This window comes from Microtus oregoni, unplaced genomic scaffold, assembly GCF_018167655.1.
Source record: "Microtus oregoni isolate MIOR12 unplaced genomic scaffold, Mior012 000008F_ref0000371, whole genome shotgun sequence".
NCBI lineage: Eukaryota > Metazoa > Chordata > Mammalia > Rodentia > Cricetidae > Microtus > Microtus oregoni.
The window spans coordinates 37,311,647-37,333,039 of record NW_024543067.1 but is presented as its reverse complement, the minus strand read 5'-3'; the positions used below and the strand labels follow the sequence as shown (position 1 = coordinate 37,333,039).

General features: G+C 50.4%; 1 protein-coding gene across 2 annotated transcripts in view; it reads left to right on the top strand.

Moving 5' to 3' along the window:
• Col5a3 (collagen type V alpha 3 chain) overlaps nt 1–21,393 on the top strand; it is a 48,211-nt gene that overhangs the window by 17,843 nt on the left and 8,975 nt on the right. For both annotated transcript variants that reach the window (XM_041657566.1, XM_041657565.1), the window contains exons 20-46: nt 189–233; nt 357–410; nt 1,060–1,104; nt 1,186–1,239; nt 1,359–1,403; nt 2,761–2,814; nt 2,904–2,948; nt 3,079–3,132; nt 5,011–5,055; nt 5,234–5,287; nt 5,430–5,537; nt 6,572–6,625; nt 11,741–11,794; nt 13,188–13,232; nt 13,458–13,511; nt 13,616–13,660; nt 14,205–14,258; nt 14,356–14,409; nt 15,004–15,057; nt 15,177–15,284; nt 15,438–15,527; nt 15,949–16,002; nt 17,048–17,155; nt 17,955–18,062; nt 18,145–18,198; nt 18,813–18,866; nt 20,095–20,202. In XM_041657566.1, coding sequence (XP_041513500.1) covers nt 189–233; nt 357–410; nt 1,060–1,104; nt 1,186–1,239; nt 1,359–1,403; nt 2,761–2,814; nt 2,904–2,948; nt 3,079–3,132; nt 5,011–5,055; nt 5,234–5,287; nt 5,430–5,537; nt 6,572–6,625; nt 11,741–11,794; nt 13,188–13,232; nt 13,458–13,511; nt 13,616–13,660; nt 14,205–14,258; nt 14,356–14,409; nt 15,004–15,057; nt 15,177–15,284; nt 15,438–15,527; nt 15,949–16,002; nt 17,048–17,155; nt 17,955–18,062; nt 18,145–18,198; nt 18,813–18,866; nt 20,095–20,202 — 1,701 coding nt within the window. The remainder of the gene's footprint in view (nt 1–188; nt 234–356; nt 411–1,059; nt 1,105–1,185; nt 1,240–1,358; nt 1,404–2,760; nt 2,815–2,903; nt 2,949–3,078; nt 3,133–5,010; nt 5,056–5,233; nt 5,288–5,429; nt 5,538–6,571; nt 6,626–11,740; nt 11,795–13,187; nt 13,233–13,457; nt 13,512–13,615; nt 13,661–14,204; nt 14,259–14,355; nt 14,410–15,003; nt 15,058–15,176; nt 15,285–15,437; nt 15,528–15,948; nt 16,003–17,047; nt 17,156–17,954; nt 18,063–18,144; nt 18,199–18,812; nt 18,867–20,094; nt 20,203–21,393) is intronic.

Sequence of the window (21,393 nt, the reverse complement as noted above, 5' to 3'; positions counted from 1 at the left end):
GAGCAGGGAGCCCCAGCGACCTCTGCAGGTCAGCTTTGGTGCTGAGAGCTAGCTTTAGGGTTCGGATGTGGGGTGGTAAGTTGAGGCCTCGCGTCTGTGAGTTCAGTCTGCAGAAATATGGAGCTATCAGACTGACTCTGAAAGGGGCTGTACTTCCCCACTCCGAATAATGATGACACTTTCCACAGGGCCTGCAAGGACCTCCAGGGCCCACCGGCCAGGCTGGAGAGCCGGTGAGTATTGGGAGACCCCAGACTCCTTTGCCTGTGGAGGGGATGGGAGGAATTCCTTTGGGCCATGAAAGTTTTAAGAGTATATACCTCTGATGCTGGGATTATATGACCCCTTCCTTGCAGGGTCCCCGAGGTCTGATTGGCCCCAGAGGCCTCCCTGGACCCCTGGGACGCCCGGTGAGAATCTTGCTGGCTCTCTGCTCCCTGTCTGTTTTTTACTTACCCATCTTCCCTTTGCACCACCACCCATATTTGTGGTGTGTGTGAGTGTGTGCGCGTGTGCGCGTGTGTTCGCATGGCCCACATGTGGAGATCAGGTCCTCTCCCTTCACCGTGTGGGTCCCTGGAACCCAGGTCATCAGACTTGGCAGCAGTGCCTCTACCTGGACCACTGATGATCTCTTTCCCTCTCTCCCTCTTTTCCTTTCTGTGTACGATGCGCACAGTCCTGTGCGTGAGTGTGATTGCCTGCACCACAATGCAGATGAAGTGTGAAAGTCCGAGGATGGTTAGGAGCTGGTGTTTTTTCACCTGTCTGAGGGCTTTTCTGTGGTTTTTCTACTGTGTCCTTGGGGCTAGCTGGCCTGCAAGTTTCTCATCTCCCTGCAGGGGATTACAAAAGCTAATGCTACCTGTCAGGCTTTTACATGGGTCTGGGAATTTGAACTCAGACCCTCTTGCTCGTACAGCAAGTGCCTTTACCCACTGAGCCATCTCCCTAGCCGGAAAAGTCTTTCTGTTGCTTGCTGTTTCCTTTCCGACCGACATATTTCTTAGTTGCTTGTTCCAAGACCCTGATCCGTCCTCGTATTCTCCAACCTCACAGGGTGTGACCGGAAGTGACGGTGCACCAGGTGCCAAAGGCAATGTGGTAAGCGTCCCTCGCTCTTTTGTGTGATCCTCCACACCCTGACCCCTCCTGGCTTCACTGAACCCACCCCTCTCCCCACAGGGTCCTCCTGGAGAACCAGGTCCCCCAGGACAGCAAGGAAACCATGGCTCCCAGGTTCAAGACCTCTGTCCTGACAATGGGGGTGTGGTGGTTGGTTAAGCCACAGTCCTCCTCTGCCCAGTTTTGCTACCCATCTCTCTTCTCATAATTTCCTCACCCTCTTTTTATCCCAGGGGATTCCAGGCCCTCAGGGGCCCATTGGCATTCCCGGGGAAAAGGTAAGTGGCTTTTCTCATGTCGTCAGGAGAAGCTTCTCTCAAGGGCCCCTTTGAGGGACTTCCTGCTGGTGAATAGTCACATTCCAGAAGCCAACCCAGAGTGACAGAGTGACATTGTTGGGGGAGGGTTTCCAGGAAAATCCCACCAAGGCTGGCAGACAGAGGAGCCACTGTTAGCACAGAAGCCCTCACAGAAGGGACTCCCAAGATGCCAAGGCAGGACAGCCCTTCCTAGGGACCGGAGTGCTCTGTCTTTGTCTCTCTGCACATCTGTGGCTTGCTTCCCTGGCAGATACACTTGTGTGTATAAGTGTGTGTCTGTGTTAGTGTGTGCATGCTCACACATGTGCGTGAGTGTACCTCTGTGTGTGTGTATGTATGTGTGGTGTATGTGTGTGTGTGTATCTCTGTGTATCTGTGTGTGTGTGTCCGTCCTACTTTGCTTCTCTGTTGCTGCACTGAAGCAATGACTTGAGGAGCAGCAGGCTCATTTGACTTATGCTCCCATGGGATTGCGGGAAGTCAAGGCAGGAATCTGGAGACAGGAACTGAAGCAGAGGCCGCAGAGGGGAGAACTGCTTATTAGCTCTGCTCAGCCTCCCTTCTTATGCAACCCAGGATGCCTGCTCAGGGTGATACCTCTTGTTTCTTTTTTTCTTTCTCTCTCTTTTCTCTCTTTTCCTTTTTTTTTTTTGGCTTTTCAAGACAAATTTCTCTGTAGCCACTGGCTGTCCTAGAACTCACTCTGTGGACTAGGCTGGTCTTGAACCTGGAGACTCTCCTGCCTCTGCTTCCAGAGTGCTGGGATTAAAGGCATTCCCGCCACACCCAGCAGGATGTACTTTCTTTCAAAGAATGGCATCTTAAAGGTGTAGACCCCTGCAGTCCCAGCAATTTAGGGTGCAAACTAGCCTGGGCAAGGCTACAGAACTTTGCCTCAGTAAATAAGTTTAAAAAAGTGAATAAAATAAAATAAAGCAAAGGAACAAACAAAAGGTTGTAGATGAGAAGCTCCTGGCTGACCCTAGCATATCTTACACTTTATCCCTTTATGGTTCTAGGCTCAGGACCTGGGCCTTGTGCGTGAGAGGCAAGCTCTCTACAGTGGAGCTGTTTCCCAGCTCCTCAATGGGGGGCGGGGGATGACGGAGACCTGCCCCTGAGCCACACCCCCAGCCTTCTCATAGTTTAATATCAGCAGCTCAGGGAGGACGAGCTGATTTACTGGAGTCATGAGTAGCATGAGCAGAGCTGGGACAGATGCCTGTGTTGCAGACACACTCTGAGTTGTGGGGTAGAGCCCTCAGGTCCAGGCTCGGAGATGCTCAGGTTACACTTCCTGTTCCTTCTCTTTCAGGGTCCCCCTGGAAATCCCGGAATTCCAGGTGTCCCAGGAGCTGAGGGCCCCCCGGTAAGAACCAGGAGCTGGGACAAGGGGAAGGCTTGGAAATTTGTATGGCAAATTTTGGCCTTTGATGAGTTGGTGTGTTTTTCTACCAGGGTCACCCAGGCCCTGAGGGTCCCACAGGAGAAAAGGGGGCTCAGGTGAGTGACCAGGAGGGTGGCTGGGCTGGGGAAGAGGAGTAGTAAGTAGCTATGGGCCAGTGAGGAGACAGAGGATACTGAAACAGGGATGATGTGGAACTGGATAGCATTGGCCTTATTTTCCTTTCAGGGTCCACCAGGGTCAGCAGGCCCTCTGGGCTATCCTGGACCTCGGGGTGTGAAGGTAGGTAACGCTGGAGGACTTGAAGGTAGGATAGATAGCTTGTTAGCATGGGTGTCAGAAAACCGATTTAGTGCCAGCTGTGGTAGCGCCTGTCAGTGGACCCAGTGTTTGGGAGGAAGAGGCAAGAAGATTGCTAAAAGACTGAGGCTAGCCTGGGCTATATGGCGAGTTCTAGGCCAGCCAGGGCTGAATTGCATTGTTGTATTTTGAGACCTTATCTCACAAACCAAACACTAACAAAACATACACACACTCACACACACATGCACACTCTCTCTCACACACACACACTCACACTCACACACACACACACTCACACACACACACACACACACACTCTCTCTCACACGCACCTTGTAATTGCAGTACTTGAGGGAGGAGGATAAGGTTTTTTTTTTGAGACAGGGTTTCACTATTCTGCTCTGGTTGTCCTGGAACTCATTTTTGTAGACCAGGCTGGCCTTGAACTCACAGAGATCCACTTCCCTTTGCCTCTGCTGGGATAAAGGCATGCGCCATCACCTCCTGGTAAGGATCAAGATTTTAAAATCAGTCTCAGCTGTACAAGTTTGAAGCCATTCTGCCTCAAAATACAAATTACAGCTGGGGCTATAGCTCAGTTGGTGGTAGAATGCATGCCTAGCAGTGTGTGGAGCCCCAAGTTCCATCCCCTCGACTCTCAGTGCGGTGGTGCGTGCCTGTTGTCTTAGTGTTGAGGCAGTGGAGACAGAAGATTTGGGGATTCAGTGTTACCCTCTTAGCTATCAGTGAGTTTGAAACCAGCCCGGTCTAAATGAGACTCTGACTGGAAAACAATGAAAAAACAAAGAAAACACCCCAGCACTTGGGAGACAGAAACAGGAAGATCTTTGTGCTTTCTAGGCTACCCTTGTCTACACAGCGAATTACAGTCCAGCCTGGGGGGGGGGGCACACTACTGTCCCCAAAACAAAACAAGAGTTCCTCTCTCAAAACAAAACAAAACAAAAAACCCACAAAGAACCCACAAAGTAAATAAACAAATGAAAAAATAGCATACTGATGGTTCTGTTTTATTGCTAGTTTCTTTTGCTCATCTTTTTCTTTGCCTAGTTTATAAATTGGATTTTATCATAGTTTGCCGCGTGCATAGAGGAGGCAACACTGATAAGAGCTGGGTCTTATGGCCTTGGAGCAATCCCTGGAGGTTTCCTAGTTTATTTTGCAGATAAGTGGAGGACTGTGGCTGCAGCCTGTGTTGTATCTGAATCTAGTTACTTTGTAACCAAGGGAGGGGCCAGTGGCAGCCAACAGCTTTCTTTGCTGTGGTCCAGTGAATTAGTGTGGGGCTGCAGAAAGCCCTGCGGTTTCCAAGCGCATAGTTGCATCAGCTCCAAGCGCTAGTTCATTCTTCAGCTGAGCCCAGTCCCGTCTGAGCCAAGAGCAGTTTGTCAGTGTGGTGCAGGCAGGAAGTCAGTCCAGGGCATGCACGGCATAGTGCTGTCACCAGGCACAGAGTCTCCTTGTGGCCAGCACAATGGGGAAACTCTCCCCTGCCTTCGGAACGAGGCTGGACTCTGGAATGTTCTTTCTGCTGCCAGAAGGAACTGTGTGGACACTGTGTCCTCAGGAAGTAGAAACGAATGGCATGGAGATTCAGCTTTCCTTGTTCCCCCTACGCACATGAACTTGGGGTGGGTGGTGGCTGTCAGGCATGCAATGGGTAGGGGAGGCTGAGCAAGCACACTGGGGGACTCTGGGGAGACAGGCCCATTTCCTCCATGGCTCCTCACACACTAGACGTCTTGCAACTGTTTTAGCAATTTTAGGTTACGGGAGGATGTCTAGAACCTTCCTTAAGCAGGGAAGGAGACAGAGCTCTTTTAAAAATTTTTTTAGGGTACCTCTGGCAACCGAGGTCTCCAAGGAGAGAAAGGAGAAAGGGTGAGAAGGAAGGGGTTCATGGGGGGTGGAGAGAGGGAGTTCCCATAAAGAGGCACTGGCTGTGGCCCTTCCCTAAAGCCCTGACTTCTCTTACCCCAAAGCCATCTTCTCTTCTACTACCCGTTTCTCCCTTTTCCTCTCTTCTCCATCTCCATCTCAATTTCTATCTCTCCCCCAGGGAGAGGATGGCTTTCCTGGCTTCAAGGGTGATGGGGGACCAAAAGGTGACCGGGTAAGACCAGCTCCCAGTTGAGGGGTGGTGAGGGTCTAGGGTGTCTTGGGAAAGACACAGGGTGAATGAGCTGGGGTTAAGTAGAGGATGGACAGTGTAGGAAGGATGAATGACTATTTCAATCTTTCCTTTTTAATTTCAGGGAAACCCAGGACTCCCAGGTCCCAGAGGAGAGGATGGTCCAGAAGGACAAAAGGGACCCGAGGGACTGCCTGGGGATGAGGGTCCCCCAGGAGCAGCAGGGGAGAAGGTGATTAGACAGGGCTTACTTAAATTGTTCCCTGCCCATCTCTGCACCCTGTTGCTGCCCCACTCCCCAATATGGAGGTGGAACCAGAGATTTTCAATGTTAGAAAGCAGTTGTACTGTGTAGAGCCATGCACCAACCCCTTGCTGGGGAGTCTAGGCAGGGCTCTACCCCTGAGCCACACCCCAGCCCCTCACTGCGGGACTCTAGGCAGGGGCTCTACCCCTGAGCCACACCCCAGCCCCTCACTGCGGGACTCTAGGCAGGGGTATAAGGCTGGTCTAAGCCCCTGCCATACTTAGTTTCTTTGCTGAGCATTATAGAACAGTTTCTTGCACTTAACTGTGTTCTCCTCTACAGCTTTGTGTAATAGGCATTTTAAAGATTTATTTTGTCTTTAGCTGGTCATGGTGTATCCCTTTAATCTCAGCTCTGGTGGGCTGGGAGTGGAGTGGGGACAAAGGCAGGTAGATCTGTATGGAGTTGAGGCCAGCCACATCTACATAGCAAGTTCTAGGACAGCTAGAGCTACACAGTGAGACACTGTCTTTAAAAGGGAATATATATATAGTCTTGTGAGACAGGTTTCACTCTGTATCCCTGGCTGTCCTGGAACACTTTCTGTTGACCAGGCTGGTTTGAACTCACAGAGATCCTCTTGTCTCTGTCTACTGAGTGCTGGGATTAAAGGTGTGTGCCACCACAGCCCAGCAAAAAAGGGAAAAATTATTTTTATTTTTAATTGTGTCTTTCTGCATGAGTCATTCATAGGTGAGGCCATTCTCTGAGCTAAGGTCACAGGTGACTGTGAGTTCCCGGATGTGGGCGCTGGGAACCAAACAACTGTAATCCAGCCCTGTAATCAACTCCCCCCCCTTACAGATGAGGACGCTGGTTTGCATGGGCTAGCGAGCTCCTCGCAAGCACAGCCCCCTAGGAACTCAGTGTCTCACTCTGTTGTGCAGCCATCTTGACCTTTCCCTTCTAGCTCTAGCTTGACATGCCTGACCTGTGTCCTATAATCCTTCTTCCTATAGGGCAAGCTTGGGGTGCCAGGTCTCCCAGGTTACCCAGGACGCCCAGGACCTAAGGTAAGAGGCCTTGGAACTGGAGGTGGGCAGGAGGAAGGCAGACAGACGGACACTTCGGGGTCCAGGCTGTGGTCTGAGGGGTGGTGGGTCAGTGAGAGGGTAAAGTAGGACCTGGGCATCGCGGACTTGTTCTCAGATGGCCACTGCTTACGACCTACATGACCTTGAGTGAGCTTCAACCCAGTTCTCAGCTGCTGAAAAGAGGTGCCTGTGATGTCTGCCTTGTTCACTAAATGGTTTTTTACTGTGGTTGTTTGGTTCATCAACCAGTGTGTTAGACTGTTTTCTGTTGCTATAACAAAAACATTTGAAGCTGGATATTTTGTGAAAAAAAAAAAGATATCTTAGGTTATTATAGTTTTAAAGACTTCAAAATAGTTTTGGTTTTAAATCATTCAAAATCGGAGGGCTCCGCTGATTCAGCCCTAGGTAAATCCCTTCTTGTCTGAGTTACTTTATTAGAGAATGATGTCATGGTGGAATCAGGTATGAGTTAGAGTGATCCAGAGACAGGCTGGCCACGCTTATTCCTTAATAACCACCCTCTGGAGACTAGGAGATGGCTGTCAGTAAAGTGCGTGCCACGCCGACACGAAACCCTGAATGTGAGTCCCAGCCCCCATGTGAAGAGCTAAGTGTGGTGGCGAGCATCCTCAGCACAGGGGAGATGGAGAGGAGGGTCCCTGGGGACCAATGCCCAGCCAGTCTAGCCAAGAGCAAGCTCCCGGTTCAGTGAGAGACTTTGTAGCAAAGAATTAAGGTGGGGGGCGGGGCTAAGGAGATGGATCAGTGGAGAGAGCTTGCTGCGACAGGCTTCTGAGTTCAGATTTCTGTCACCCACGTCTGCATCCAGGATGGAGAAATGGCTCAGCAGTTGAGAACCATGGCTGCCCTTCTAGAGCTCAGTTCTCCACATCCACATTGCCAGCTCCCAACTGCCTATGACCTCAGAGATCTGACATAGTCTGTCCTCTGCCAGCATTGCCCCCCCCCATAACAAAACGTTAAATAAGAAAGAAAAGAAATTCAAACAAGGCTGTTTGTGTGCACCTGTAACCTCAGGTTTTGGGGGCTGAAACATGAGGATCACTGGGGCTCGCTGCCCACAGCTAACTCCATGTTCAGTGAGAGACCCTCCCTCTAAGGACTATGATGGAGAACAATAGAGAAGGGTGTCAGGTATCCTGCTCTGGCCTCTGCTTGGACACATTGTCCATGTATGGTCTTAGTGTGGGTTTTTATTGCTGTGAAGAGATGCCATGACTATGGCAACTCTTATAAATAAAAGATTTAATTGAGGTGGCTCACTTAGAGTTTCAGAGGTTCAGTTCATTGTCATCATGGTGGGGAGCGTGGCAGCGTGCAGACAGATGTGGTACTGGCTCTGTCTTGACTTGCAGGCAGGCAGCAGGAAGTTGACTGAAAGTCACACTGAGGGAAGCTTGAGCAGAAGAGACCTCACAGCTCGTCCCCACAGTGACATGCAATTCATTCAACAAGGCTACACGCCCTAATAGTGCCACTCCATTTGGGAGCCATTTTCTTTCAGTCTGTCCCATATGCCACGCATGCTCGCTCTTACACGCTCTCACGTGTGCACCCACACACGCTAAAGTGGAACCCAGATCTGACTCCCAGCTTCCACAGGCATGTGCACACACAGAAACACACCAGACAAAAATCCTCTCGGATGAGCAAGATGCTTGCCTCCAAACCCTGTGGTCTGAGTTTGATCCCAGCACCCGCTTGGGGGAAGGGAGAGGACGAGCTCCTGCAAATTGTCTTCGGTCCTCACATGCGTGCTGTGACACATATGTGCCCAGAAAAGAAGTAAATGTAATAAAAGTGTCTTAGTTTTACTGGGACAGAGTCTCACTGTGTATAGACCAAAACTGGTCTTTAAGTCACAGAGATCCACCTGCCTCTGCCTCCCAGGTGCTGGGAGTAAAGGCGTGCGCCACCACCACATGGCCCAAACTGGTCTTTTAACACACAGAGACTCATCTGCCTTACCCTCCTGAGTGGTTGTCATCAAAATGTTTTTTTTTTAAATTTATTTATTATGTATATAGTGTTCTGGGCATCAGATCTCATTACAGATGGGTATGAACCATCATGTGGTTGCTGGGAATTGAATTCAGGACCTCCGGAACATCAGTCAGTTCTCTTAACCTCTGAGCCATCTCTCCAGCCCCAAAATGTTTTTTTTTAATAATGTTTTTAAATGATTTTGAGATTTTATTTATGTTGCTTTTATGTGTATGTGTTTTGCCTGCATTTATGTCTGCACTGTAGATGCATGCAGTGTCTGCAGAGGCCAGAAGAGGGCGTTAGATCTCCTGGAACTGGAGTTACTGGATGTTGTGAGCCTGACATGTGGGTGCTGGGAAGCAAACCCAGGTCCTCTGGAAGAGCAGCCAGTGCTCATACCTGCTGAACCATCTCTCCAGCCTTCTTTAAAAACCTTATAGGCTGGGACTGGAGAGATGGCTCAGTGGTTAAGAGCATTGCCTGCTCTTCCAAAGGTCCTGAGTTCAATTCCCAGCAACCACATGGTGGCTCACAACCATCTGTAGTGAGGTCTGGTGCCCTCTTTTGGCCTGCAGACATACACACAGACAGACTATTGTATACATAATAAATAAATAAATAAATAAATATTAAATATTTAAATATAAAACCTTATAGGCTCTAACTGGGTCCCATGAGAACTCTATTAATCCTAACAGAAAAGACCCACATACACACTACACTCTGCCCCTTACCAGGTACGGTCTGTATTCCCACACTAAGGATCAAGCTGCCAGGGGGCCAGGGGCACAAAGACATTGATGTGCTACCAGAGGAAGTTCACAGAAATGAGATCTGTCCAGTCTTGAATTCATAATCTAACCCAGTGTGCTTATACAGAAATGTGGTCGTGTAGAAACATGTGTACCACTGTTCTGAGGGCAAGAGTGTGGGAGAGGTTGTGCTCTCTGTCTGAGCCACACTCCAGACTACATCATGGGTGACTGAGCATGTCTGTTTATGGAAAGTCACTTGGGAACTTGAAGATGCGTGGGAACAAATCTGAGTGCAGCATTCTCTTTCTAAAACTGCATTCATGAGCAGGCTGGTGGTGCACACCTTGATCCCAGCACTTGGGAGGCAAAAGTGGATGGATCTGAATCTGAGGCCAGCCTGGTCTACAGAGTGAGTTCCTGGACAGCCAGGGTGGTTACACAGAGAAACCCTGTCTGGAAAAAAAAATTACATTTATGTGCTGGAGAGACGCGCAGAGGTTAAGGGCTCTTGTTGCTCTTACAGAGACACTGGGTTCAGTTCCCAGCACCCACGTGGTGGGTAATTCTAGCTCCAGGGGATCCAGTGTGTTTTTTTGTTCCCCGTGACACACAGGCACACTGAAAGACAACTTGTGGTCTTCCACCCTGTGGGTGCTGTGGACCAAACTCAGACCGTTAGGGTTGGTAGCAAGCACCTTTGCCCACGGAGCCATCTCACTGGAACCAGAACTCTCCCTGAGTTCCATATTTTTGCTGTTTGGAGTTGCCATGGTTGCCTCGCCCACACCTCACTGGAGACTTTTATTTTTTATTTTCAAGACAGGGTTTCTCTGTGTAGCCCTAGCTATCTTGGAACTTGCTCTGTAGGTCAGGCTGGCCTAGAACAGAGATCCGCCTGCCTTTGCCTCCCAAGTGCTGGGATTAAAGGTGTGCACCACCCCTGCCTGGCTTTGGAGACTATGGTCTTGAATAGCCCTGCAATTTTTGGCTTCTGGTGGCAGGATGAGGGTAGCAGGCAGGAGTCACTCACATCACGAACCAGGAGAGTAGGGACAGAGAAGAGAGGTGGTGAGAGAAGATAGGAAAGAAAGAGAGAGGGAGAGAAAGAAAAGGGGAGAGAGAAAAGGAAGAAAGGAAAAAGAGAGGGGGAGGGAGAGGAGAAAGAGAGAGAACGACAGAGAGCAAGGCACACAATCCCATTCAAAGACACATCCCCAATAACCTAATGCCCACCCACAAATTCTTACCCTACTTTTGTTGCCCTTTGAGTTGCTTGTTTGGTTTGTGTATTCATGTTCAGACGTGTCTTGGCCTCCGTGTGTGCAGGTATACCTGAGCGTGGAAGCTGAGGTTGATGGCTAGTATCTTCCTCCATCACTTCTACCTTATATATGGCAGCAGGGTCTCTCCCTTGAACTCAGAGCTCATCAATGCCAGTTGTCTAGCTAGCCAGCTTGCTCCTTTGGGGGTTCCGTCTCTGCCTCTTGAGTGCTGGGTTTGCAGGTGGGCTGCCACACCCACCCACGAGCCCCTCTTGGTTTTTGTTGAGACAGGGTCTCATGTAGCTCAGGCTAGCCTCACATTTGGCATGGAGGCTGACCTTGAACTCCTGATCCTCCTGTTTCACCTTGAATGCTGTGACCACAGGCAGATGCCACCACACTTGTGTTACGTGGTGCTGCTGGTGGAGTTCAGGAGTTCCTGCATGCTAGGCGGGTGTTTTACAAGATGATAGAGGAGGCACATGACACTCTTGTGTGACTTCTATATGTGCACCTGCACACACTCGTACACACACACCTGACACTCTTGTGTGACTTCTATATATGAATTTCACACACTCATACACACACATCACACACCTGGCATTCTTGTGTGACTTCTATATATGAATTTCACACACTCATACAGACACATCACACACCTGACATTCTTGTGTGACTTCTATATGTGCACCTGCACACACTCATACACACACACCTGACCTCTTGTGTGACTTCTATATGTGCACCTGCACACACGCATACACACACATCACACACACACATACACAGAAACTATAAATGGTAAGTGACTGGCTTTGTGTAGACCCAAGAGAAGAGCATTTAAAGTGGAAGAAGGGACATGTGCAAAGGATCTGGGCGGGAACATGCTAGCACAGCTGGGGAATTTGGAGGGGAGCAGTGTGGCTGCTGAGGTGGGGAGTAGGCGGAGGCCCCTCTGGGGAGGCTTGGGTTGGAGGCCATGCAAGAAAGCAAAGGATGGAGTCAGGCCTATTCTGCCGATGCTTACTAATCCTAGAGTCTCATGTCGAATTCTCTCTCTTTAGGGATCTGTTGGATTTCCTGGACCCCTGGGACCACTGGGGGAGAAGGGCAAAAGGGTGAGTTGTGATCCAGAGGGTATGGGAAGGTGGGTGTCTGTACAGTTTCTGCTTGGTAGGGTAAGTCTTCCTCTGTCATTCAAGGTATTCAAGACACTCCCACGGGCTAGCCTGATCTAGACACTTCCTCACTGAGACTCTTTCCCAGGCTGGTTCTAGAGTGGCCCAAGCTGACAGTTCACACTAGCCACCACAAGGCTGGAGAGATGGCTCAGTTAAGAGGACTGGAGTTTGGTTCTCAGTGTCCCTTCAAGTGGTTCCCATTCATCTGTAGCTCTGGCTCCTGGGCATCTGATGTCCTCTTCTGGGCTCTGGGAACACCTGCACTTTCATGCACCCCCCCACCCATACACCCCCCCTCACAGCACACACACATACACCCATACACACATACCACACCCACGTACCACCCCTCACGCCCCCACATCACACATACGCACCCCACACACCCACACACAGCACACACACACCCATACACACCTACCCCTCCACCCCACCCCTACATTTTACAAAAAGAAAACCTAACTGGCATAGCTACACCCATTGTCAACTGGACGCACTAACACATCAATTTAAAACCGTAACTTCCCACTTCCTGTTCCCAGAGTCTCATGCTTATTTCTGAATGTAAAATATAATCAACTTGGAAAACTTCCTGGTCTTTCAAACTGATAATATCTTCAAAGCCAAATACAAGCCAGCCAGGTGGTGGTGGTGCACTCCTTTAATCCCAGCACTCAGGAGATAGAGGCAGGTAGATCTCTGTGAGTTTGAGGCCAACCTGATCTACAAAGTGAGTTCCAGGACAGTCAGAGCTGTAACAAGAGAAACCCTGTCTTGAACCCACCCTTCCAAAAACAAACAAACAAAAAAACCCAAACCAAAAAGTCAAATACAAAAGCATATTACAATGCCATGGAAAGAATTCTCATTCCACAGGGAGGAATGGGAGCACAGTCAGGAAATGCTGTGGTCCAGCAGGGCAAGCACCGAATTCTGTGGCTCTGTGTTTGGTACCTGGGCTTCTGTTTTAAAGGGCTTAGATGGCTTCGCCCCTCCAGCATTGCTGCCTACAGCATATGTTTCTCCTTTGGGCTGGCTTCACTCCCCGTGTGCAGTTTTCCTTTGCAGAGATCCTTGTATACATACATCCCACCCGTGGACACACGTGTGCCCGTTCTCACCCGTGAACACACGTGTGCCTGTTCCCACCCGTGAACACACGTGTGCCCGTTCCCACCCATGGACACATGTGTGCCCGTTCTCACCCATGAACACACGCGTGCCCGTTCCCACCTGTGAACACATGTGTGCCTGTTCTCACCTGTGAACACATGTGTGCCTGTTCCCATCTCCCAAAGCTCAAGGCTTTTTGATTTGGCTTACTTTCCAGGGCAAAGCAGGGCAGCCAGGGGAGGAAGGAGAGCGCGGTGTGCCGGTAAGGAAGCGATGCCTGCTCTACACAGGGGAGCAGGTCTGAGGGGAGATGGGGTAGCGAAGTCATGAGAGGGTTGGGAAAAGATTGGGTGCTGTCCCTGTTGCTGGTGGACTCGGATGGATTCTGGAGGAAGGGGCCTCTGTGTGGTGTCTTCTCTCAGACCTACCCATCTTCTCACTTCTCTTCTTCTTTTTTTTTTCCTTTTAAAAATCTCTTTTTATTCAGGGCCCTCGAGGAGACCGGGGACAACCAGGGGCCACAGGCCAGCCTGGCCCCAAGGTATGGGAGGGATTAAGGGCCTTTGGTCTATCTCAGGCTAACTCCCTGCCAAATCCTCCCAGTTGAGTGTGTTCTGGTCTTGAAGATTATTTATTCTGTTTTAGGGTGATGTGGGTCAAAACGGGTCTCCTGGGGCCCCTGGAGAAAAGGTGAGTGTGTGTGTGATTCCGAGCATTGTGAGTGTGATTCTGAACAGCGTGTGTATCTATGAACGAGGTCAGCCTCCTCCAAGGCCAAAGATCTACGAGTTCTATTCCCAGCTGTCCCACTTGCTTGCTGTGTGACCTTGGGAAACTTGCCTAACTTCTCTTTGCTTCAGTTTCCTTTTTTATAAAATGCAGTTACTGTGGTCCCGCCTTGGTGGGCTGCGGTGCTGACTGAGATGGTATACCACCAGCGAGTACTCAGCACCATTCCTGGCATGCTGCAGCTGCTCAGTATTGCTGACTTTAAAGGAAAAAAATGAACAAATCTCTCCCTCTGTGTGACTGTGGAGGTCAGAGGGCAACTCAAAGGAGTTGGTTCCCTCCATCCACCTGCGGGATCTGGGGATGGAGCGCAGGTCATAGCTTTATCTGAGTAAATGCACCTTGACCCACTGAGCCACCTTGCCAGCACTATACTGACTTTTAAGGTTATTTAGATGCAAGACACTCAGGAGAGATGGTGTAATGATTTTTGGTTCCATTTCAGGGTCTCCCCGGTCTGCAAGGTCCCCCAGGATTCCCTGGACCAAAGGGCCCCCCAGTGAGTGATGTCACCCTGACTCTGAGTCAGTGGGGAAGGGTGCAGGGTGGCTTGGCTCCAGTTCTAAATCTTCATTTCCTCTTACTTTGTTCCCCAGGGCCCTCAGGGGAAAGATGGGGTACCTGGACACCCTGGGCAAAGAGGAGAATTGGTAAGTGGCCATCGATCTCTGACTTCCAACTGTGTTGGGCCCTTGTGTATGGAGGGGGCGGTGCATGCGCGTGAACACATAGAGACCAGAAAAGGACGCCCGGTATCTTCCTCCATCCCTCTCCATCTCACCTTTTAGCACCGAGCCTGAAGCTTGCCGTTTTGGCTAGGCTGGCTGATTAACAATTCCCAAGACCTACCCGCCTCCACGCTACAGTGCTGGGGTTACCGGCGTGAGAGCTATGCGTGGCTCCGACATGGGTGCTGGCTTCTCTTGCTTGACTAGCAAGAGATCACTCAGTCAGCCATCTCCCTGGCTCCCGTCGTAGTTTTTGAGGAAGGACCTCTCACTGGCACGTGGGGCTCTCTGGTTAGGGTAGACTGGCTTTCCAGAGCCCCAGGAAGCCACTGGTCTCCACTTTGCTGGCACTGGGATGAGGCGTGTGTCACAGCACGCATGACTCCCTGCATGGATGCTGGGAAGCGGAACTGTCTTCTGCTCCATGGGGCATTTTACACACTGAGCTGTCTCCCCAGGGCCTTGACTCTCCTTTTCTTCCTCCCACGTGATACCCTTTTCCGTTTCTCTCCTTAGGGCTTCCAAGGTCATACAGGGCCCCCTGGACCAGCCGGAGTCCTTGGTCCTCAGGTCAGAATGGACCCCACCAGCCTTTCCCCATTTTGTATCACCCAAGGAACCCATGGAGCTGGAGGTCTGACGTACGCCCCACCCCCAGGCTGCTCAAGCTGTCCCTTGCTTGTTTCCAGGGAAAGGTAGGGGACGTGGGTCCTCTCGGCGAGAGGGGCCCCCCAGGTCCCCCTGGACCTCCTGGTGAACAAGGTATTCCAGGCATAGAAGGCAGAGAAGGGGCCAAGGTAAGATCTTGGATAAACTGCCCCAAAGTCATCGCCCAAACCCTGGGCCTCATGTGGGAGGAGTGGCTGGAAGTTAGTTACTTGGGGAGGGGCCCAGAGTCTGGAGAGACATCCCATTTCTGAGGCTAACTTCTCTTCTTTGGCTGTCTGCAGGGTGAGCTAGGACCCCTGGGGTCCCCTGGGAAGGAGGGCCCACCTGGGCCCATGGGCTTTCCTGGCTCCCAAGGAGCTCCCGGCGACCCAGTGAGTATCTTTGGAGAGTCCACTGGAGTGTGGTGCTGAGGGGTAGAGGAAGGAACCTTCTCCAAGAGTGGCTACCGGGGTGGCAAACTGGAGGGGCCCTGGATAAAGAGTGTTAGTGGTGGCTGGTGAAATGACTCAGCAGGAGACAAGGCTGCCAGGGCTGATGAACTGAGCTTGCTCCCAGGACCCACGTTACAGAAGGAGAGAACTCACTCTTGCTGCTTGTCCTCTGATCTTGACAAGTGTGTCCAGGCATGTGTAAGCACACACAACACACACACATAAAGATATGGTAGTGGACAGATCTATAGAACTCAGGGCCCATCTGTGATAGGTCTAGGGATAATGAGAGTTCCCCAAAGTGAAGGCAAGCCCTTGGGGTGCCTGGGAGATTTTTCTGACTGGTCATTTCTTTCCCCAGGGACCCGTTGGTTTGAAGGGTGACAAGGGTCCCCCGGGCCCTGTTGGGGCCAATGTAAGTATACGTGCACTGGCTGGGCGGGGAGAGGGCTGGAGAGGGCTGCATCTTTAGAGCTGAGGTTTCCTCCTCTGAAGCAGCTGTCATAGGGCTGGGTTGGGAGCTGGCTCCCTGGGTAAAGGCCTTGTCACACAAGCTTGAGGACCTGAGTTTAGAGCCTTAGTGCCTGAGGGAATGACGGTGGGCAGGGCGGCCCACCTGTAATTCCATCCTGGGAAGCCAGAGTTTTAGCTGGACTAGCCTTGTTAGTGGGACTAGCCTTGTTAGCGGGACTAGTCTTGTTAGCGAGCTCTGGGTTTGACTGAGAGACCCTGCCTCAGTCTACATGGTGGAAGATCGAGGATGAGCCCTGACACCAACCTCAGGTCTCCATATGCACACATGTTCAGATGCCCCCACACATGTGTCCATATGCACACACACACACACACACACACACACACGCAGGCGGAAAGAGAAAAATATCCTATGGACTGCATGTGGTGGTGCAGAATGTCCCCTGGCATGTGAGGCTGAGGTAATGGGAGTTTGAGGCTAGCCTGGTCTACTTACTAAGGCCATGCTAAAGGGAAGGAAAGGAAGGAGGAAGGAGAGAGAAAGGAAAGGGAAGAGAAACAGAAAACGAACAAACATGAGAAGGAACAGAGTACATGGAGTGTTGGGAAGAGCATCTTTAGCAGGCTGGCTGGGGGAGGCATCCCTGAGGGGCCAAGACTGGGAGGAGATGAGCATGGAGCCCTGTGATACCCGGAGGAGGGTTTCTAGGCAGAAACAACAGCATGTGCAAAGGCCCTGGGGTGTGAGGAACAGCGAGGTCTGTGTAGCTCGGCCTGAGTGAGTGAAGACAAGATGGGGACAAGCAGGTGGGCAATTCATGCCGGGCTTTGTGGTCCTCAGCTGAGGAAGGTGAGAGCCGTTGAGGTTCATGGAGAGGGTCATCCCTTAGGTGCTCAAGGATGCCCTCTGCCTGTGTATAAGATGTAACACTGGTGTCAAGAGCCCTGTCGTTGTAGCCATTCCCGGCCCTCCACTCTTTCTCCAGGGCTCCCCGGGTGAGCGTGGTCCTGTGGGCCCTTCTGGTGGCATTGGACTTCCTGGCCAGAGTGGTGGGCAAGGCCCTATTGGTCCTGCTGGTGAGAAGGGGTCTCCGGTAAGTGTCTGTTGGGTGACTTTTTCTGGGGAGATGTGAGCAAGCATCTACTCACTCTAGATAGGACATCAACAGCTGACCAATGAATTTCTATTTCTGTGGGCTGGAGAAAGGATGACTCAGTGAGTAAGAGTACTTACTGCTTTTGCAGAGTACCTGAGATCCATTCCCAGTATCCATATTGGTGGGCTCACAGCTGCCTGTAACTCCAACTCCAGGTGATCTGTCTGTCACCCTCTTCTGGCCTCTATGGGCAATTGTGCTCATATGCACATACCTACCCATTCACATCCACATACATATATACATAATTAAAGATAAAGTAAATCTTAAAAAAATTAATTCTTAAAATGATCTTTCCCAAGTCCAGCTTAATGAAGCTGTGAGTTTATTGGGATTACTAACAGGACCATGGGTGAGGAGTGACTTACAAAACATGGCTGACTCAAAGGTAGCTGTATCACTGAATGACCATCCCAGCCTGGCTCATGGCTCAGAAAAACTATATTCCTGAAGCTCCCTGTATAACTTTTTTTTTAAATCACTGTATAACTTTCAAACAGCGTGACAGGCCAAAGACTCTCTCTGGCAGTTGTTAACTGCTTCTATAGCTTTGAGGAGGGAACCTGGTAAATCTTGTAAGTTTTAGGAACTTTCTGAGACTTGTGCATTGTTTGTATCCTGAGACTTAAGGAGCTCTCTTCAGGATGGATAGTTTCAATTTTAAAGAACTTTCTATACAGATATCCTCCCCTGGGTCGCCTGCTCCTAACTTCTCTCTTTCCTTTCCTTCCATCAGGGAGAACGGGGTGCCCCTGGTCCTACTGGCAAAGATGGTATCCCAGGGCTGCCAGGGCTTCAAGGACCCCCTGGAGCTGCAGGGCCTTCTGGAGAGGAAGGAGACAAGGTGAGGGGACCAGGGAGAGGGACAGTACAGAGAGGGGTGGGTCTGATGGCGCTGGACAATTCCTAATATATTTATCTTGCAGGGAGAAGTAGGGATGCCTGGTCACAAGGGAAGCAAAGGGGATAAAGGAGATGCGGTAAGTGGGGGTCCCCAGGGAGGGTGTGCTCATAGGAGGAGATATGGGGTGGCCTTGGCTCTCTGCTTCCCTCAGCTGAGTTTTGGTACCTATCTCACTAAGGCTGAAAGTGCAAAGGTCCCCATCTGAGCAATGTTTGAGCCCCGAGAGCACAAGAGACTGAGAAAGACCTCTCTAGGGATGGTGACAAGGATCAGTGGATAAAGCTGCTGCTAAGCCCGAGGATCTGCGTTCCATCCCCAGGGCCTTTGCGGTGGGAGAAAAGAATTGACTCTCAGAAGCTGGTGCACACATGCACACACACATACAAAAATACATAAATAAAATAAAAATTTAGAGAGGCACTCTGGGCCTCAAAATCTCCTATCCCTCCATGGTGAGAATCTACCATGGCCTGTAGCCAGCCACTTTCCCCACTCCCAGCACCAACTGGTTTCACTCCATCCCAGGGTGAGGTTTGTTTTAATTTGCTTTTTTTTTTTTAAATAAAAGAGTTCATGTGTAACCCAGGCTAGCTTCAAACTTGACTCCTGATTCTCCTGAGTACTGGGGTCACAGACCTGTACCACCAGGCTCAGCTCTGATAGAATTTTTGATTTTGTTTCCTGCTTCAGGGCCCACCCGGACCAATAGGGATAAGGGGTCCAGCAGGCCATCCAGGGCCTCCGGTGAGTGCTCCCAGCTTGGCGACTATACCCTGGGTCCTTGAATGAAGACAGTGTACCATTCTTCTGAATAAAATCCCAGCACCCTTGCCCAATCTTGGTCTCCTCTCAATGCCAACACCCACGGTGAACTCAACTCTGACCTTGAATCCGATCTCAGCCCAATACTCTGTTTTCTGTTCTGATCTTCATCCAAATCAAAAACCCAAATCATGCAAATCCTAGCTTAGCCCTGGTCTCCTCACTCCAATGCCGGCCTCAGATGGGAACTTGAACTTTGAGTTAGACTCTAGCCTTGCTGTAGTTAATTTTCCGATACTGTTACAAATCACAGAGGCTAAATGATGTTTGTGGGTGACTCACGGTACTGGAGGCTGGGAAATCCCTAACAGTGGTGCTGGCATCTGGCCAGCGTCTTCCTGCTTCATCGCAACATAGTGACATAGTGTGTTATTAGCAAGTTTGTGAACTTGGGTCTTCTTATACAGACACTAGTACGGCATTGTGGGGCACCACCCTCGTGACTGCATCTGATCCGCATACTTTCACAGGACCCTGTCTCTAACATATGTCCTAGTCAAGATTTCTATTACTGTGAAGAGACATGACCACAGCCCCCCCCCCTTTTTTTTGTCCATTTTGGGTTTTCGGGATAGGGTTTCTCTGTGTAACAGCCCTGACCGTCCTGAAACTCTCTGTAGACCAGGCTGGCCTTGAACTTACAGAGATCGGCCTACCTTTGCCTCCTTAATGCTGGGGTTAAAGTGTACCACCACTTCCTGCTCGAAGCTGTATTTCCTAATAAGCATGCTTAGCATAAGACAGCTTGTGCAAGACGCCGATTCCAGTTCTCTGTCTTCTGTATCTTCTCATCGCCTGGCCACCTCCCCCTTAGGAACCCTGTCACTGAAGAACGACCTGCTGGCTCAGGTCAGAGTGTCACCAAACCTATAGGTCACAACTTCCATCTATGCCTAAAGTTCATCTCAACCTCCTATGAACCTTGATCATAACTGTACCCGAACCACAGTTCTGATATAACATGTCACTAACTTAAAATGTCACCTGGTACTTCATTCCTCCAGCTTTGAGCCTGAGTCTGAGCTCCACATCAAACTAAAACCTGACTCACCAAACTTGACTTCAAACCTCTTGCCTCTGTCCTAACCTTTGACCCTGTCTGCAACCTTTGATCTGAACACCAACATGTTTGTCCCCATCTTCTTTACAGGGTGCTGATGGGGCTCAGGGTCGCCGGGGACCCCCTGGCCTCTTTGGGCAAAAGGGAGACGATGGAGTTCGAGGCTTTGTAGGTGTAATTGGTCCTCCGGGTCTGCAGGTAGGTGTTTGATCCCTCACCCCAGGTTCCAGTCTTTGTGTGTGGTGTGTTTATGTGTGCTGTCCCTGAGTCTTTGTGTGTGGTGTGTTTGTGTGTAGTGTGTTTGTGTGTGCTGTCCCTGAGTCTTTGTGTGTGGTGTGTTTGTGTGTAGTGTGTTTGTGTGTGCTGTCCCTGAGTCTTTGTGTGTGGTGTGTTTATGTGTGCTAACCTGAGTCTTTGTGTGTGGTGTATTTGTGTGTGGTGTGTTTGTGTGTGGTGTGTTTGTGTATAGTGTATTTGTGTGTGATATATCAGAGTCTTGGTGCTTTATAAAGATGAAGAGCTCAAGAGGACTGGATGTAATGGTGCACGCCTTTAACCCCAGAACTCAGGAGGCAGAGACAGGCAGATCTCTGTGAGTTCAAGGCCAGCCTGGTCTACAAGAGCTAGTTCCAGGGCAAGCTCCAAAACTACAGAGAAACCCTGTCTCAAAAACAAAACAAAACAACAAAAAAAAAAGTGCATGTACGTGTTGGGGAGGAGGCTGACCCTGTGTGTTTCCTCTACTGTTCTCCGTTTGTTTTAGCATTGTGTGTGTGTGTGTGTGTGCTCACATGTACGTGTGGGGGAGGAGGCTGACCCTGTGTGTTTCCTCTACTGTTCTCCGTTTGTTTTAGCATTGTGTGTGTGTGTGTGTGCTCACATGTACGTGTGGGGGAGGAGGCTGACCCTGTGTGTTTCCTCTACTGTTCTCCGTTTGTTTTAGCATTGTGTGTGTGTGTGTGTGTGTGCTCACATGTACGCGTGGGGGAGGAGGCTGACCCTGTGTGTTTCCTCTACTGTTCTCCGTTTGTTTTAGCATTGTGTGTGGTGGTCAGAGGACAACTTGCAGGAGTTAGTTCTCCTTCCACCATGTGGGTCTCAGGGATCAAACGCAGGCATCAGGCTTGGTGGCAAGACCTTTATCTACTGAGCCCTTTCAACGGCCCTCCTTACCTTATTTTTGAGACTATGCCTTTCATTGAATCCGGAGCTTCTTGATTTGGCCACTGGTCACCAACAAGCTCCAGGGGTCCTCCTGTCTCTGCCCTGGGGTTACAGGCAAGCTCTGCTGTGTCTGTCCTCTAGGGATCCTGACTCAGGCCCGCTCACTTATTCAGGGGGTGCTTGACCAAATAGGCCATCTCACCAGCTGTCTGTACTACAGTTTGT